The sequence below is a fragment of the Mus musculus genome, chromosome X (assembly GCF_000001635.26).
Source record: "Mus musculus strain C57BL/6J chromosome X, GRCm38.p6 C57BL/6J".
Taxonomy (NCBI): Eukaryota; Metazoa; Chordata; class Mammalia; order Rodentia; family Muridae; genus Mus; species Mus musculus.
In genome coordinates this window covers 133,957,969-133,976,168 of record NC_000086.7, presented here as the reverse complement: position 1 = coordinate 133,976,168, position 18,200 = coordinate 133,957,969, and the positions used below count along the sequence as shown (strand labels likewise).

The following is an 18,200-nucleotide window of genomic DNA, read 5'->3' as shown; positions in this document are numbered from 1 at the left end:
GAGAAAGGGCAAAACTAGTGATGCTCCGAAGGACAGAGCTGTGGAGGGCTGGTCTTCTGAGGGTGGTCCTCTTGACAAGAGTGGTGAAGGGCTCAAGTGGCATTTGAGAAAGATGAAAAGAAGGGTGCTCCATCAAGATACATGTTTCACAGCCTCATATTTACTGCAAATGTATCCATCTTTTGTTAATTTTATCTCCATAAAGCTGCAAAAAATAAAATGGGTCTCAACTATTGTGCTTTGTTTCTCCCTCAAGTCACAGAGGCTGGTTTCCATTCTTTCCGGCCTCACTCACCAGCCAAGATCTTGAGGCACTATGAACAATGTAGTTTGAGAGATTTGTCCAAATGGCTGGGACAGAAATTAACAAGGTCAGAGATTAGATGGTGCCAGCAAGTGAGGAGTTGAATTGACAGATCACTCAATTTCATGGCCATGACTATTTAAAACTACCTGGAATTCAAGGTATTTTGAAGATATGGAAATCTCCTGTGGTATCTGCACTATTTCATGTTTGTAGGTTTTTCAGTTTAGGTCCTAGGAGTGCCTTAGTGTCTGTGCCTTCAAATTATTGCCAGTGATATACCAGAAAGCATGGTTATATCTGCTGAGGGCCCACTATGTGTTGGCTATGAGGTCCTGAAATGTGCTAGGCACCTGCATCGGGTCTGGCCATCCAAACATTTGACATGTATTGGAGACAGACACCACTCTCTTTTTCGGGGGAGCACTTCAGCAGGGAAGGCACGTGTTAAACATGGATTAAACAATGGATCAGAAAATTTGTTGCTACTGGGAAAAGTTCTATAAAGTTCAACTTTTGAAAAATCAGTTATTCTAACAGATTTTTTTTTCTTTCCAGTTTACATTCATCAAGAAAGTATGAGAATCCCTTTTATAGTTCTCTTTTAGAAAGCTGAGCACTGGGGCTGGAGAGATGGCCCAATAGTTAGAAGAGCTTGCTGCTCTTTGAGAAGTCCTGATGCTGGTTACCAGCACCCAGCACCTGCTTCAGGGACAGGACCCATGTGGCAAATACCCACAAACATTCATAAATAAAAATCAATCTTTTTTTTTGCAAAAAAAAAGCACTGCTGAAAATCTCCTTTTAAGGGGAGCAGCTACTTCTCAAATCAAGGGGAAATGAGCTGATAGCTGTTTTTCCCTAGGAAAAAATAATCTCTGAAGTTGTGATTATTGCGTTTAGCAAATGATACATTTCTTTTTCTCTTAAAACTAGAGAAAGCAAGAAAAAGTAAAAATTTTGTTTGGTCTAAATGTATAAGTATCATGTAGCTCCTTCATTTTGTTTCTGACTTGTATTAAAGGTATAAATATGATCTGCATCTTTTGGTTATACAATATTGGCTTACAAGACATTTGGTATGATTAAAAAGGTGTAACATTTGTAACAGAAAGTTACCTTAAAAGTGGTAACTCAGGGTTGGAGATATTTAAAATAACAACATGTGGCATGATACAGCCCAGGAAATCAGTCCTGTATACTTCTAAATTGGGATAATATTTTAAGTAATTCTTATCGTAGAAACTAGACTTATTAGGGATAAGATTTAAAACAATGTCTCCCTTTTAAAAAAATCAATCTTAAAAAGATCAACAACGTCTGTCTGTAAGAATTGACACCCAAATATTTAAAAAAATTATTTCCAATATGGGTGGACCATCTTCTTTTAGATTTCTCTTGACCATTTGATTTTCCTCCCTTAAGACTTATCTGATTGTATTCTCTTGTCTATTGAGTATTTTTCTCTCTTCTATGATGCCACTAACCACTCGCTTTTCTTTTCTTCTCAAGATTTGGAGAGTCCACCCCATCTTTTCTCTGTATTTATAATTATTTCTTTCTATTTCCTTTCAACCTCTTCCTTATATAGCTTGGTGTGCTCAGAGATATGAAGATATTTTTATTACTTCACCCAGTAAGAGTTAAAATATAATTTTATTGCCTCTGCTTATCTTAATTCCCAGAGGGAAATTTTTTTGTTTGTCTTTTTTTCCAGACATTGTTTGTATGCCTATATAAGATATTCCAATCTATTCATTCATCCTTCCCATCTCTCTATATTGAGAAATACAAATGGGAGGGGATCTAGAACTAGGTGGAGGTTCACCATGAGCAGGCATAGATGAGCTTAACTATAGCTTTGGCATCAGTAACTGATCTGATGGCATGTATATTTCTCTATGATAAGAGGTAAGACCAGCCTCTTGGACAGGAGTTAAAGTAGACAGGGTTTGGATTGAATATTAGAGTCACTCGAGCAATAGGTATTGTGGAGAACAGGAAGGCTAGTCCGACCCAGAGAAGCATATTTGTGGTGCCCAGCAGTGTTGAGGTGAGCTTGGTGATGAAGAATTTGTGTGGGTAATAATCTACCAGGCCCATCTTCTTCTTTCACTGTATCCCAGGAGCTCTCAGGAAGGCATAAAAGACACATGAGCTCAGATGGGTTTTAAAAAAGGAGATATTTGTAATGAAATTAGGAGTTAATGAGGACACTGACAAGAGTGTATTTGAAATAATAGAATCCAAACTGTCTAGGAAAGGAAGTAAAGACAGAAAGGGGCTGACCAGATGAAAGAGGGTTTGTAGAAGACTGTTAAGTGAGGTCTTGGAGTAGGAATGACTTGGGAGAGATCACTGAGTGAAAAAGTTGGAAGGATGGACTGTTAAATTCGGAGAGGAGTATTGAATCAATGATGAAAAAGGTGGAGAAGTTCTGCAGAATAAACTCTTGGGTGTGGTTGAATGATAAGTGGTATTTTTGATGCCAGCTAATTCACTCTACAAATATTGATTGAGTGTATTTGTTGGCCAAGCAGCACTCTAGACACTGAAGGTACAGAGATGAACAAAATTAAGCTCCATTTCCTTTCCCCTCCAATAATATATTTCGTTCATACAGTTTACAATCCTGTAGTGTACACACACACACAATTTTTACATTTGTAAAATAAGAGGATAGTTTGCTGAGCAAATTTCTCTCTGTGTAATTTTATTTAGAATACTAATAATTACAATACTAACAGCAAATACTTATATGTGTGGCAAAGAAAGTCCGCCTAGGTATTTTGACTGCTTTCCTTTTTAAAATTCTACTTATTTCATTATGAGAATTTGTATCTTTTTCTCCTGAGAACTTGTAAAGGTACTTTCATGTACCTTGTCAGTTCTGAAAATATAGAAATGTACAAACCTACTTTGAATCTTTCAGTGTTTGTAGCTTCTTAATTTTTGTTTTTGAACTGTTAGAACAGTGCTTCTGCAGTACACCAGATGTTGGTAATGCATGTACTAATCTTGTGCTAGGGATTTGAAGTAATGTGTCAAGTAATTATGGTTAAACAGTTTAGGAGGCAAGGAACACTTGCAGTCAGTTCGTATATTACATTTTATTTCGTAGCTTGTAATTTCTCTTACCTTTTGTGTAAACATTCGCACATATTTATTAGCATTTTACTTGAATGAAATTTACACTTTAAAATGGTCTGCCACATATGCAGCTCAGTTAAAGTTCAAATGCAGGTTATTTGGTTGTGCTTAAGGTTTCTATGGCCATAGCTAGATCACAGCATCCCTAAAATTAAAAAGAAGCCAAATGCATGAAATTGCAGCTAGGTGTGAACATGGGCTGGATTAGTCATGAGCCGTCATGACTTCTCATTTAAGAGGATGGTGTGGGTGCTTTGTAGGTGACGTGGCCTGAGAGAAACAGATGCCATTTGGAGTTTAGTTTAGAAATCACTACCATCTGTGACCCTGGCAAAAGAACAGGGTCTTCCCTGTGGGGTTTCTGCTTTATCAAAGCTTATAGAACAGGGTATGATAATTGAGTTACAAGGTGATAAGCTTTATTGAAAAATTACAGCCTTATCACACTTAAAAATGATTATAAGTGAATAAGATTTTATAATATTTCTTTATTTGGGGAGAGTAGGTTTAGGGGTGGGTCAGATGGATCAAACCAAAATCAGGGCTTTGTGAATGCTAGTCAATGCTGTCCCACTGAAACTGGCTCTTGAATATTTGCCACCCTCTTTATATAGACCAGGCTGACTTTTAAAATCACAGTCCTATTGCCTTAGCCTCCTGTTTGCTGGGATTCCGGGTATGCACCACTATGCTGGGTGGTTTTGATTTTGAAGACTCTTAGGCTCTTTAGTATACAAACATTAAAGTTCTTAAGGTCTTCGATGTAGAAGGTAGTGAACTGTTTGGTCTTTTACCATCAACTGTATAGGGCCTTATGGAGTTGCCTGGCTTACACGAGAGGACGGTTTTCTAGTGCAGATTTTGAAAGTTAGAGATTTAAGTAGGATTGTCTTAATAGCTATTTCTCCTGTTGCCAAATGGGACATTTGGACCCATGATCTCATTTTTGACCAACAATCTCATTTTTATGGTAGTTAATACTTCTGTGAGCCATCTGTATGAAGACCTGCCTCTAGGATTTGTGGTGGGTTTAAGTTTTGAGGAGTAGGTTTTTATGACTATGAAATCATGAAAAGAAAGCCACATTGTGCACACGCTTTTGCATGCTGCTCTGTAAGGGCAATGTGTAGAGTTTCAGATCTAGCTTCCCCTTAGGACTTCCTGTAGAGATGTATAGAGTATATGAAGTGGAAATTTCCTCAAATCATGCAGGATCGGTATTTGACGATTTTGAAATGTAACTATGTAGATAGCATGTGGTGAAAGCTGTCCCCACACATGATTTTAAGAGCTAAGTGAGGACATTCCATCTTGGTTCCTTTGGCTCCCTTCGGTGTGCTCCCACTGTCCATTAGAAGAAATGCCCTAGATAGGGAGAGTGGCTCTTTCCCCGTCTGCAGATGAGAGGTCTCGGCAGACTGAGGGCCTCTCAAACTTCCATCCATTACTACATAATGACTTTAAATACCTCCCTCAAGTTCCTAGGCATAAAATGTCCCCTTTTCCAAATGTCACCATGCAGAACACTATTTCTAGAATGTAAAGAGATCGTACAATCAAATGGCTAAGACCTTGGACTCTGGAACCAGACTACCTAGTCAGAAAATTAGACTGTCTCTTCCAGGGGTGTGTAACCTTGGGCAAGTTATTTGCTCAGTCTGTGTCTCACTTTCCTCCTTTGTAAAATGTACACAATATTTTAGTACCTGCCTCATGGCGTGATTCTAAGGGCTAAATGACTCCAGGTGTAGAAAAGTGCCTGATACATACATAATCCATGCTATAGAAGTGTTAGCTGCTCTCACCTTCCACACAGTCCTCATCCTAGTTGGTGTATATCTTAAAAGGAGCTAAAACTGCAGAGCGCTGCAGCACATACAAACCCCTTTCATAGAACCCACTTAGAGAAAAAAAAAACTATTCGAGACTGTAAAGCTTCAGGTAGAACTGTGAGCTAGCTGCAAATTTCTTGCTATCAAGGAAAGAAGAGAAAACCACCTTGCTGCTCTAAAACTGTTGATGGCAGGCTCAGAGAGGTCAAAGCCTGGGGCATGTGTGACAGGAGGCTGTGCTCTGCAGATGACCCAGCCAGGGGCCGCCAGACTGCAGGTGAATCCAGGTACTTGACCGTGAAGCCTCACTTGCTCTTTGATGTAAGAGCCTTGGCTTTGAATCTTTTTCTTTCTCCCCATTCCTGTTTTCCTTTCTTCCCCCCTTCTCTTTTTGATCCTACTTTAAAAATGTATGATATTTTTCCATGTTTTATGTATCTTTATAAGTCACTTTAAATCCTGTCTGGAACAGTGTATAAATAATTATCTTTAAAAGCGATCATATCTAATTACTAACATTTGCTTAATATTTATGCTTACCAGTCTACATCCATGCAGAGAGGTACGGGCAAGTTTCCATCTGGGCAAGAATACTGATTAGATTTCTCAAATTTCATAGAAAGATGTCAAAACAGCCATATGCTCATATATTTTTCCAAAGCATATGGTTAATAATAATTAAAACTAAGCAGCTAACAATATTGGGTTTTTATTCGAGGCCAGACACTATGCTATGCCTTTTACTCACAATGCCTATTTGACTCCCCAGAACCCCTGGCAGTTCTTGTTATTGCCTTTCTTTCTAGTGGGAAAACTGAGACTTAGCGAGCTCAAATAACTTTTGCAAACTTCATAGAAATAAAATGCCGTGAACGGGCAGCCTGGCTTCAGCTCCAGTTCTTTTAAGTTCTCTTCTTATGCTATATCGTCCTTAGTTAGGAATCTAGTGCATCAGAACTCCATGTCCTCATAACGGAAGCTCTTTCTGTGTTATACAACATTTGCAGACTTTACCTCTGTGTTACCTTTGCGATTTTTCTCCTTTCCCTCTCTACTACTTCTGTGCTCTGACCTCGTTTCTTGTCATTTTTCTCCCAGCATTTATGTCACACACGCACACACACACACACACACACACACTCCAAACAGTGGTCTGCACAACTGTGTGAGTGCTCTAAAGTGTCCTTGCCTTACCTGAAACACTTCAGTGTGCCCTGTGTCAAAAGCTGACTAGCTAAGCATCTGTGCATAATGTGCCAAGCTCCCAGAGACCTCCTGAGCCTTTATCACCCTCCCTTTATGCTTTGTCAGTCATTATCACCACAGTGCTTGCTATAGCATGTTGCTTTATGCCCCCATGCTTTTTCCTCTTGATGGAAAACCCTTGTTCTACTGGTAAACCAGCTGCTACCCATTAAACTTACATTCAGTTCATGTGTTCCTGCTGACAATTCTCTTTTTGGTCTCCTTTCCACCCAGATGGGTTAAATGCTCCAACTTGGTATTCTTATGCTATCCTATGCGTGTGTGTGTGTGTGTGTGTGTGCATGTGTGTGTGCGTGCGTGTGTGCACACATACACATGATCAATTTTTACATTTTAGAGACTGTATTTAATTTTAAAATTGTTGAGAATTTTATATGTGTATAGAATGTGTTGTGATGATATTTACCTCATTACTTCTGTTGTCGCTCTCACCCTCCTGCTAACCCCTCCTCTTTCCACACTAGTTTCCCTCTTTTTCTATTATTCTTACTTTTCTGTGCATATCTGATAACAGTACCTGCAGCTGCTGTGTGTGAACGATGGCAATGATTATATCCTATCCAGAAGGTACTTTTTTAAAAAAAGATTTATTTATTTATTTATTTTTATGAGTATTCTGTAGCTGTCTTCAGACACACAGAAGAGCTCATCAGATCCCATTACAGATGGTTGTGAGCCACCATGTGATTGCTGGGAATTGAACTCAGAAACTCTGGAAGAGTAGTCAGTGCTCTTAACCTGGTCAACAATTCACGGGAAGCTATCCTGCATTTGGTCTTAGGATTTCATTTAAGAATACATGGATTCTAAGAATAGCATTATGTACCTCTGATGCATATCTTTCTTTGTGTAATTTTTAAATGATTATCCAAGAGTCTGCTTCTTGGGTTGTGTGCTTTTTGTGGTCATGTGCTGTGCTTTATTCCTTTATTCTTAGTTAGCTTGCATAGTACTTAGAACATAGTTGGTCCACCTAGTCAGTGACCATTTTGTACACAGTGCAGAATTCAGAGCCCTAAGCCTGGGAAGAAACCATACAAATATTCAGAGGTAACTACTAGGACAGTAGAAGGTGGTCTCATGGGAAAACCTGTGGGGCTAGATAAATTTATACTTACAAGTCCAGAAGGAAAAAAAGGGGGCAAATATTCCTAGACATTAATTGTGATAGTGTTTTTGGTTAATCTCCTTCAGATATTGTCATTGCCCTAGTGACAGTTAATTTGGTGCAATGAATGCACCAAAAAGAACTTTTAAACTTTGGAGACACCAACACTAACAGCTTTGCTATTTGAATCTATGCTAAATTTCAGTAGTCTAGACTAGATAGTTGAGATATATTTATTTCCATGATTATGTTTATTAAACACTTCACCCTAAAGTGGAGAGGAACAGTTGATACAACGACCAATACAGCATTCCAATGTGGACATTGTGTTGTATCTAGTGCCTTGGTGTATAACAGAATCCAGATGGGATTTCTGGAATCACTGACTCCCTAGAAGATAGCTTGCTTGTTTCACCCTATATATTGTTGTTGATGATGATGATGTTTGTTTGATTGGGGTATGTGCTCATGAGTGTGGGTGATTGGTGATGCCAAAGGCATTAGATATCCTGGAGCTGGGATTCCACTCAGTTGTGATCTACTGACATGAGTGGTGGAAAGTAAAATCCAGTCCTCTGTAAGAACAGGAGCCTCTCGTTAACAATCAAGCCGTCCTTCAAGTTCCTCACCTGTTTTTGAGTAATATTACTTGTGATGTATATGTTTAAATAGATTGTATTTTTTTCTTTTTAATATTTTAGAGATGTGTTCTGCTTTTGTTTACATTTGTTTATAATAATTAATGTGCTTTTATCATAATCTCTGTGTATCAGTGTGCAATGTACTTCTGTCCCTTAAACTCTACCTTTTATTATTATTTCTGGTTTTAAGTGACTTGACAATGGTCTACTTTCCTTATATATTATGACCATAACTTTCCTTATATGTTATTCTTAAGGTTCAGTGTACTTCTTGTATCTGTGATCTCATAGTACTTTTCAAATTTAGTTTATTAGTCTTCTGAAAACATTTTAGTGTTCCAAATTTCATTGATTACTCTAGAATTATACTAGACGACTTAGAGTTGTTGGGCAACCCATTAAATTTCTTTCATAGTTTTTCTTGCTGTGCATCATTTTGTAGATTGTGTCTTCATTGCTAATTGTCTTTTAACTACAATGTCTAATCTGTTGTTAATGCCGTGTTCTGTATGTTTGATCTCCATCACTATAGTTTTATATAAAAGACTTCAGTCTTTTATTTTTACAGCTTCCAAATCCCTACTTAACTTTTCAAACACATGGAAAGTAGCCATAGTAACTATTTTTAGTGGCCTTGTTAAATCCAATATTGGAATTTGTGGAACATTTTTAATTATCTTGTTCCATATTATAAGCAGAATTGTCCTGATTTTTGGCACTAGAAATGATGCATTTTACCTGATTAATTGTATATTTTTGTATCATAAACATTCTTGAGCTCTGCTTTGGGATTCACTTAAGCAATTTGGAAGCACTTAAGTTACCTGAAAGTAGACGGCTCCTTTCAAGTTTTTTCTGGTTAGATTTGGTAGGAAGGATAAGAACAACTAATAACGTAGGCCTAATTGTTTCTCACTACTAAAATATACGACAGTACGTTTAGCCAGTGGTCTATGAATCATGAGGTTTTCTAGTCTGGCTGTGAAAAGAGGCACTCCTTCTGGTTTTATTTGAATGCTAGGCATAGTGCTATTGAATCCTTTCAGGTAGGTCTTTCCCTAGTCTGGAGTAATTTCATCACAGGGACGACTTGCACTGGACAGTCCTTTGCTAAATACTTGAGAGAGGATATCAGTTGGTGCTTGAGGGGTTCTCCTTTTGCTGTTCTAGCACATTCTCTGTCTCGAGAGCTCCAGTCCCCTAAGGTTTGCTAAGATTCTCAGCCTTCTCACTCTGGGAGGCTTAGCTGGCTTTCCCTGGTTTCCTCCTCTATACTTGGCTTGAAAATGCTCAAGGCGATGAGTTCTAAAAATGAGAAATCTCACCCTGCTTATCCCCATCCATAGAGATTGTAGCCTTGCACTGCCTCGTTTACAGTGTCTTGAACACCATGTTTTCATGGATTTTGCCAATGTATTGTATGAGTAGATCTACATTCTCTACTACTTCATCTTGAACATCAGTAGGTGTGATGTTTGGCACATCTCAGCGATTATGACCAAGCTCAGTTTCAGTTGTCATCCTCCAAACATGTAGGCAGCATGACATTACTTGTTTGACATAACTAAATCAACCCCTAAATAACTATATTTAAATGCATTCAGAATCTGGTGTCTGGTATTGTAAATCTCACATAACAAATGAGTGTCTATGTATACTATACAAATATTGGCTTAACAAGAATTCGTTTAATTCAGACCTTCATGGATAAACTAACATCCTTTGAACAAATCTAGTTCCCTATGCTTAGTAAGATATTAATTTTTACCAAAATTGTTCATTATCCTTTGGTGGGAAATGACAGTTAATCCATTAGAGATGACATATTAAAACCATCATATGATTAGCATTTGTAAGTCTAGAAAAAATATTTACTATCACTTCAACCTTTTATCCCTTGAGCATGAGTCAGGACTTCAGAAAACCTTCTGTCAGTGTAATTTCTTATTTAAAAACTTCTAAAAGAAGTGCATGCTGTCTGGCTAGAGTTTAACTAATGATAAACTCAGATTCTTCAAAAGAAAATGAACATTTTGCCAAGATGTAGTAGAATCTGAAAGGATGAATTCTCATGTATAAAGCGATGACCTATGGGCTGGGGTTGCTCAGTGGTACACAGTAGTTACCTGTGAGTGAGGCTGTGCACAGCATCTCTGTCTTCACATAACTTGGAGCATTTTGTGTGTTTAAAACTCATTTGCCATTTACAAAATAAGTTCAGTTACAGATGTATAAATTAATTTTACAAATAAAGAAGGCCTTGATGAGGGGTACCAACTTACCCAGAGTCACACAGTGAATGGTAAAGTTGAGATTCATATTCAGTCTGGCTCCAAAGCCCTTGTGTTTAATCCTAGTATCCATACTTTATCAGAAAAACAACTGTTTTTTCCTCTTTCAACTCCATTACCACTACTCAGTTTTTGTGGATCTAAACCTAAACACATAAATACCAATATCTCTCAGTGATAACGCTCACTAATCATTCATTAAAGTCAAACTGTATATCAGGGATTGGTCTAAATTTCTGGGTGTCTATATCCAACAATTTCTCCTAAGGAGGTCCTATCTGGCAGACATTTCGAGTTTGAACACAAATATTATCATCTTCACATTAATAAGTAGCCTTCACGTTTGAGAGACAGAGCAGGTATTCATGTATTCAACAAATATAACACAGAGCCAAATCTGTAATATACTCTTCCTACTATAAGAACTGTTTTTTTTTTTTAAATTCACATCACTTTTCATTATTAGAACACCATTTAGTAGCGATTTTTAATCTGTATGCTATTAAGGAGATGCATCTATCTGAATGACTTTCTAGGGTAGTTCCGAAGGTCATATAGCTGATATATAGAGTCAGAGTTCGCATCCAACTCTGTCTACATCACTATTTCCATTATTTTGTGGTTTCTTTTTTATTTAAAAATTTTTTCTTTAAAATTTAAGATACTTTAAGGTAGCTCCTCCATATGAGGGTTTGTATCTAGTCTCAAACTGATATCTCTGGGAGGCCTGCTCTTTTCTGAAGGGAAATGGAGAAGTAGTAGATCTAGAGGAGAGGGGAGGTGGGGGAGGGGAACTCGGAGGAGAGGTGAGAGGGGAAACTGTGGTTGGTCTGTAATATATGAGAGAAGAATTAACAACAACAACAACAAAGAGATAGCTTCTTCCTTCTCTTCTTAAAACCTAGTTTTGTTGGAGTTAGCATTAATTCTCCTACATTATTATTTCTTAATCTATAGGATCAGGGTATAGATTCTAAATATGCCCACTAAATCAAAATTATTGTTCAACTTGCCTATATACTTTTTACTTTTTCTGCTAGAACTATTATTGATTGGGACATATGTCAACTTTCTGTCCTGATGGCGCCATTTACAGTTCCCTTGCTTTGCTATTCACTTGGAATATTATCCTCATCTTTAGCAATAAATGCATGCAATTCCTTACTAAAAAAGTTGCCTTTTCTAGACGACTGTTCTGGGTCTAGGCCCTACCAAAATGTTATTATCAATGAAAACTGACACTATGTGACTACATAGAACAAACGAGCTCAAGTTTTGACAAGTGATCTTAGCAGTGACTTGGCCCTTTTGACATTTACGTCTGGATGGGAGTGAAGGAGTATAGTAAGTCCTTTTAGACTTTGATGTCTCCATTAGGAAGTTCTCCTATCCATAACTTGAGAGTATATGAGTGGCCATAAATTTTTAGAAAACGTTGTCTTTCTGTGTTTATGCCTCTATTGTTTTTCTTTATTCTGTTTTTCAAAATATGATGTTATCATTTGCCCTAAACTGTTATTGCTTAATGCATTGCATAGGAAAGCATTACTTTTCATTCCATATAGTCCCTTTTGAATCCCTAGGGAATATTTTATCTCGTAATATGCAAACAGCCATGGTGGCAGAGGTGAAGCAAAAGGCAGGTTTATTTGCTAAGATATTAAAGACATGGTTAATCTATTATGAGGTCTTCTTTGACCTATGAGTTAATTAGAAGTGTCTGGCAAATTTTCAGACAGTATTGAGATTAGAATTAACCTTTAAAATTAACTTCTTATTTAATGTCCTTGAACTCAAATACAATTTTTAATTTGTTAAAACTTAGGCCTTTTAATTTATTGAGACTTTTCTAGTACATGATTAGTTCTTGTGTGTGTGTGTGTGTAATATTCCAAGTGTGCTTAAGAAGAATACTTTCAGCTCAATATATAGTTTTTATATGCCATTTAAATCAAGTTTCTTTTCATGCTCAACTTGTTTATACATTTACTAATTAATTTGGTTTTAATTTTTTGAGACAGGCTGTCATGTAAACTAGGTTGACCTTAAACCTTCTGTGGAGCAAAGAAAGCCCTGAATTGTGATCTTCCTGTGTGTGCCTCCAGAGTGCTCGGGGCGGGGTTTACAGGTGTGAGCCAGCTGTTAACTTTGCTGTTAAGCTGCTGGCATCGAACCCAGGGCTTCAGACTCCAACCCATCTTTCCCTTCATTCTCCTTTATCAACAAATGCACTCATAGGGTTAGAGAGATGATGCTGAATAAGAATGCCTATTACTCTCCCAGAGTTATGTTCTCCTAGTTATGTTCTCGGCACCCATGGGATTGGCTTACAACTGCCCAGAACTCCAGCTCTGTGAGATCTGGTGCCCTCTTTTGGTATCATACCCCTTGTATCTGCATGCACGTGATATATACACACACACACACAGACACTTTAAAACAACACTCATTTAAATAAGGCAGAAATCCATATCCTCTGTGAAAATCCTCACATGTAAATAGCATTCTCTTTTTTTTTTGTCTCTTTCTCTCCTCCCTCCCCTGTCTATGTATGACAGAATTAGATACTTCTGTAAGTTTCCATAGATCTAATTTAAAATTTCTTGATAGCACTTGCACAAAGTACTGTGTTCATGTGTAAGTTTCTGGAACTCAGCGACTGTGGTTTATTCATCTCGGTGTCCCCAGTGCTTTCACAGAGTGGTGCTCAACAAATGCTAATTTAATGGGAGAAGCTGTTCTCAAGTGCAGAGGTAGTGCCTGTTATTTGGGAGGTAGCGGGGGTGGTAGAATCTTTTGAAGCATTATTAGGAAGATGACTAAATTCCAGGAACACATGAACAAGTCAGGGATGGAGAATTCAGCTTAAACTGGCAGCCCCCTTAAATCTAGAGACCACCTACCTGACTATCTGAGTTAATAGAATTGAGAGTTGAGAACACTTACAATAATAAAAGTTGGATGATGATGAGGGCGGCCTTCTTGGAGGGAGAGTTTGACTTAGCTGCCTTATAATCCTTCCTGACTAAGATGCTTATTCTGAATGACCCAGCCACTTTCCAGAGTCATGAGTAATTTTTTGAAAAAATAAAAATCATTCTAGGCCAGGGGTTCAAATGTGAAAGTAGAAATAATGAATCGCAAACTTTTTTTTTTTCTACTTTGTCTCTTTAGCTTTAACTCAAGAAGAAGGTAGCCTGGGGGGGGGAAATGTTCTAGGGCTGGGCAGTGACTCTGCAGTTAATAATCTTCATGACATTAACTGCTTTTTTATTTTAGACACATCTGGTCACTCTTCTTGCCCAGGTTGCTTTGAAGGAAGAGGAGGAGCCTAAAGCCACCATGTCGGAGATACTAGACCTCTCTTTTCTGTCCGAGATGGAAAGGGATTTGATCCTCGGTGTTCTGCAGAGAGATGAAGAACTCAGAAAAGCAGATGAGAAAAGGATTCGGTAAGGGGCCCAGAAATACTAAGCCCTTGCAGGCTTTCAACCAAGGAGACTCAAGCTTTTCAGTTGTTTCTTCATTCATTGTCGGCATCGAGTAAATGATTTAAAGCTGCGTAGGACTGCTGGGCTCTGCATTTGTTGCTTGTACAGAACACAGTGGTCTTACTGGCATCCTCTCCACTTCTGTACATCCTGAACCCACTTGTGCTTCTCTTTCCTGTCTTGGCAGGCGACTGAAGAATGAGCTCCTGGAGATCAAAAGAAAAGGGGCCAAAAGGGGCAGCCAACACTATAGTGATCGAACCTGTGCCAGGTGCCAGGAGGGCCTGGGCCGCTTAATTCCCAAAAGCAGCACTTGTGTGGGCTGCAATCATTTAGTGTGCCGAGAATGCCGAGTTCTGGAAAGCAATGGCTCTTGGAGGTGCAAGGTGTGCTCGAAGGAGATGTGAGTATCACTTCGTGGCAGCATAAAGAGGGGGACATATGTCGGGCTGCCCTGAGACTTTCTCTCATCAATTTTGTTAGTTGAGTGACAAGAGTCATTGTTTCTACAGGTCTTACTTAAGGTTTCTATTGCTGTGACAAAATACCATGACCAAAAAGCAAATTTGGGAGAAAAGGAGTTTATTTGGCTTACACTTCCAGGTTGCTGTTCATTATTGAAGGAAGTTGGGGCAGGAACTCTCCAACAGGGCGAGAACCTGGAGGCAGGTGCTGAAGCAGAGGCCATGCAGGGGCGCTGATAACTGGCTTGCTTTCCATGGCTTGCTCAGCCTGCTTTCCTGTAGAAGCCAGGAAGGATCACCTGCCCAGGGATAACACTATCCACAATAGCCTGGGTCCTCCCTCAGTGAGCACTAATTGAGAAAATGCCTTACAGCTGGATCTCATGGAGGCATTTCCTCAACTGAGGCTCCTTTCTCTGCGATAACTCCAGCTTGTGTCAAGTTCACATACAAAACCAGCCAGTCCAACACATCTGACATTTTCTTTTATTTTTTCCCCCCAGAGAGCTGAAGAAAGCAACTGGAGATTGGTTTTATGACCAGAAAGTAAATCGCTTTGATTACCGAACAGGCAGCGAGATAATCAGGATGTCCCTGCGCCAGAAGCCTGCAGGTATTGTTCAGGGCTAGAGGCTGTTTGAAGGACCTGGCCTTGAAGATAGAAGGCTTGTGTGGAATCCAGCTGTATTCTGGCTAGTGGTGCCTTAACTCCAGGTGCTCAGCCAGTCTGTGTGAATAGAAGAGGCTGTATCTAGCCTATCTGCAAGCGTGTGTTTTGGGGAAGCTGGTTTGAAAGTTGTTTCCTTCCCTTATCTCATTATTACATCCTGCCATGCTTTTGTTTTGAAGTGAATAAAAGAGAGACAGCGGGGCAGTCCCTCCTTCAGCAGACACAGATGGGTGATATCTGGCCAGGAAGAAGGATCATTCAAGAACAACAACAGAGGGAACAAAGGTGAGAGCCAAGGAATTAGTATTATTTAGTTCTTCTATTACTACTACTTCGTTTTCTAAAGTAATAGGTATTATTAGAGGGAAGTTGGAAAATGCAGATAAAATCGAAGGAGGAGGAGGAGGAGGAAGAGGAGGGAAAAGAATCAATCCTGATTCCACTAGCCCCAGGCAAATATTAACATTTAGGCAAATTTATTTTGTTCTTAGGCTACACTCCCCTGTGAAAAAGAAATCTATTATTTCTTTACAAGGGTTTATTTACTTTAAAAGTTAGTGTCTGTTGGCAGGTGTGTATACTTGTGGGTAGTTGGCTGCAGAGGTCAGAAGGGTGTTAGATCCCCTGGAGTTGGACTCATAGGCAGTTGTGAACCCCATGACATGGGTGCTGGGAGCCGAACTTGAGTCCCTCTGCCAGAGCAACACACATCATTAACTGATCCCCCAGTCTCATGTTAGCTTTCTTCCACACTTCCCTAATCTTTTCTTTTATTCTCGTTGTTCATTACTAAAATTTATTTAACTTTTCAGGCTTTGTGATATTTTCTTTCTGTTATGCAATCATAAATCAACAGACTTTAAAAACCGGTTTAGTTTTAGTTTCGCATTTATGCATACTGTTTGCTTACACTTAGGCCTGGAACCGTGACTTCTCTACTCCTGAATTCTTTACTTTGGCTTTATTTCTTGGTTGTCTAGATTTTGTCATCGGGGAGTGCTGTCAAGAAGGGTTTGTGATGTTTATTGCATTCTTTCATGTTCAGAATACCTGCCAACGACCTTGGCAGTTGCATATTACAGACTTGAGTCATGTTTTCTTTCTCTCAGACTATTGTAGATGTTGTTCCATTGTCTTCTGCCATTGAATCTAACTATGAAAAAGACCAGGTTGACATTTTTACCCTTGTAGGTAACTTTTTGTGTGTATATACACACATGCACACAAGAATATAAATCAACAAAGATTACTCTGTCCTTTTTTTTGACATATGATATACTCTTCATGATCCTTTTCTTTATAGTTAGAATTTTTCTGGACCACCTCTTGAACATTTTTCCTGTTTTGTTAATTTAGGGCCCCACCTTGGGAATATTGGATTCCACGATCCTCTATTTCTATAATGTTTTCAAAAGTGTATGATGTAAAAGCAAAAGAGAAATATCCAAGCACTTAACCATAGAGACTCCAGTGTCTTCGTTCCCTTCATGCTATTTGGGTTTGCACCATTCCTTTCCTTTCTCTCTGTCTTTTCTGTTCCTTCCTTTCCATTTGCTGACTTTAATGGTTTGAGGAAATTATCTTGTTTAGATTTGGTTTTTCTTCAATTGTTTTTATCATTTTGTTGTTTTATCATCTTGTATTTGAGCTCATGCACTTTAGAAAGTCTACATTATGCTTGTGCAAGCAGAATAAATATATATTATGCAAACTAAGATGGCTGTGACATTGTTATGGGATGCAAATTTGTGGGCCCACCACCATTCAACCATTCATATATATATATGTATAAATATATATATATGTATATATATATATGTATATGTATAGTGTATGTGTGTGTGTGTGTGTATCCATCCTCTTTGAGTAACTACCACATAGCTGGGTTTTTAAAATTAGTTTTATTTTTTAAAAAAGATGCAAAATTTTATTTTGGAACTAAGGACCACACCCAGAGCCTGTGCTGCTAGTCAAGTGCTGTACCACTAAGCTAAATTTTCAACCCAAGATTTAAAAAATTTTAACTGATTCTTTAAAAATTGTGTTATACTTATGGGATAGCATGTAGTATTTCAATAAATATGTGCAATAAATTAATGTAATGCTTAAATCAAGGTGAGCAGAGCTACTTTTCATATCACCTCTTACGGTGAAAACTTTCAAAACTGTTTATTTTTTAAAAGACATAGTACACGTTATCTTGTGTAGTCCTATAAATGCAGAGTTGCATACTAAAACTTCTTACAGTGATATAACTATAACTTAGTACCCTCCCATTCTCCCTTGTTTGGACAAGCACTGTTTTGCTCATATATGCATGGGTGTTTTGCCTGCTTTTATGTCTGTGTAGCACATTTGGACTTTGTGCCTACAGAGGCCAGAAGAGGATACTGGGATCGCCTGGGGTTGGAGTTACAGATGACTGTGAGCTACCATGTGGGTGTTGGGAATTGAGCCAGGACCCTCATGAAGTGTAGGTGGTGTTCTTAATCACTAAGCCATTTCTCTGGCCCCTGTTGGACTTATTTCTCTGTAACCCTAGAAAAGAGGTAGAAGGTGGGTTGTAGTCTCAATGTTTGTCTCCTGAATTTTTATAATCCTTTGTTTTATATTTTTTGTGTCCGTATGGTGTGCACGTGCACATGTTTATGTGCATACATGCGTGCATGTTTGTGCGTGCATGCATGAGCACATGAGGAAGGCAGAGAAAATCGTCAGGTGTCTGGCCCTAAATATCCTCCACCTTCTTCCCTTGGAATAGGGAGGGTCTTCCACTGAGCCTGGAGACTAGGCTGGAGGTCATGTCTCAGTGGTGCACTTCCTCTGCTTCCACATAAAGACCTGGGTTCAGGCACGTGATGATACCTGGATTCTAGGGATTTAAACGTGCTTTCCCCTGCCTGCAAAGCAGCCATTCTTATTTACTGATCCATCTCTTCAGCATATTCTCAGCTTCCAAACCCTTTGTTTTCTTAACTTCTTT

At 38.6% G+C, this 18,200-nt stretch overlaps 1 protein-coding gene across 5 annotated transcripts in view; it reads left to right on the top strand.

Moving 5' to 3' along the window:
• Positions 1 to 18,200, top strand: part of Sytl4 (synaptotagmin-like 4) — a 45,437-nt gene that overhangs the window by 5,653 nt on the left and 21,584 nt on the right. For 3 of the 5 annotated variants that reach the window (NM_001290717.1, NM_013757.2, NM_001290719.1), the window contains exons 2-5: positions 13,872 to 14,044; positions 14,271 to 14,486; positions 15,051 to 15,160; positions 15,397 to 15,502. In NM_001290717.1, the coding sequence (NP_001277646.1) occupies positions 13,935 to 14,044; positions 14,271 to 14,486; positions 15,051 to 15,160; positions 15,397 to 15,502 (542 nt within the window). In that variant the 5' untranslated portion in view covers positions 13,872 to 13,934. The remainder of the gene's footprint in view (positions 1 to 13,871; positions 14,045 to 14,270; positions 14,487 to 15,050; positions 15,161 to 15,396; positions 15,503 to 18,200) is intronic. The other 2 variants (NM_001290718.1, XM_006528551.3) reach the window with 1 other exon arrangement.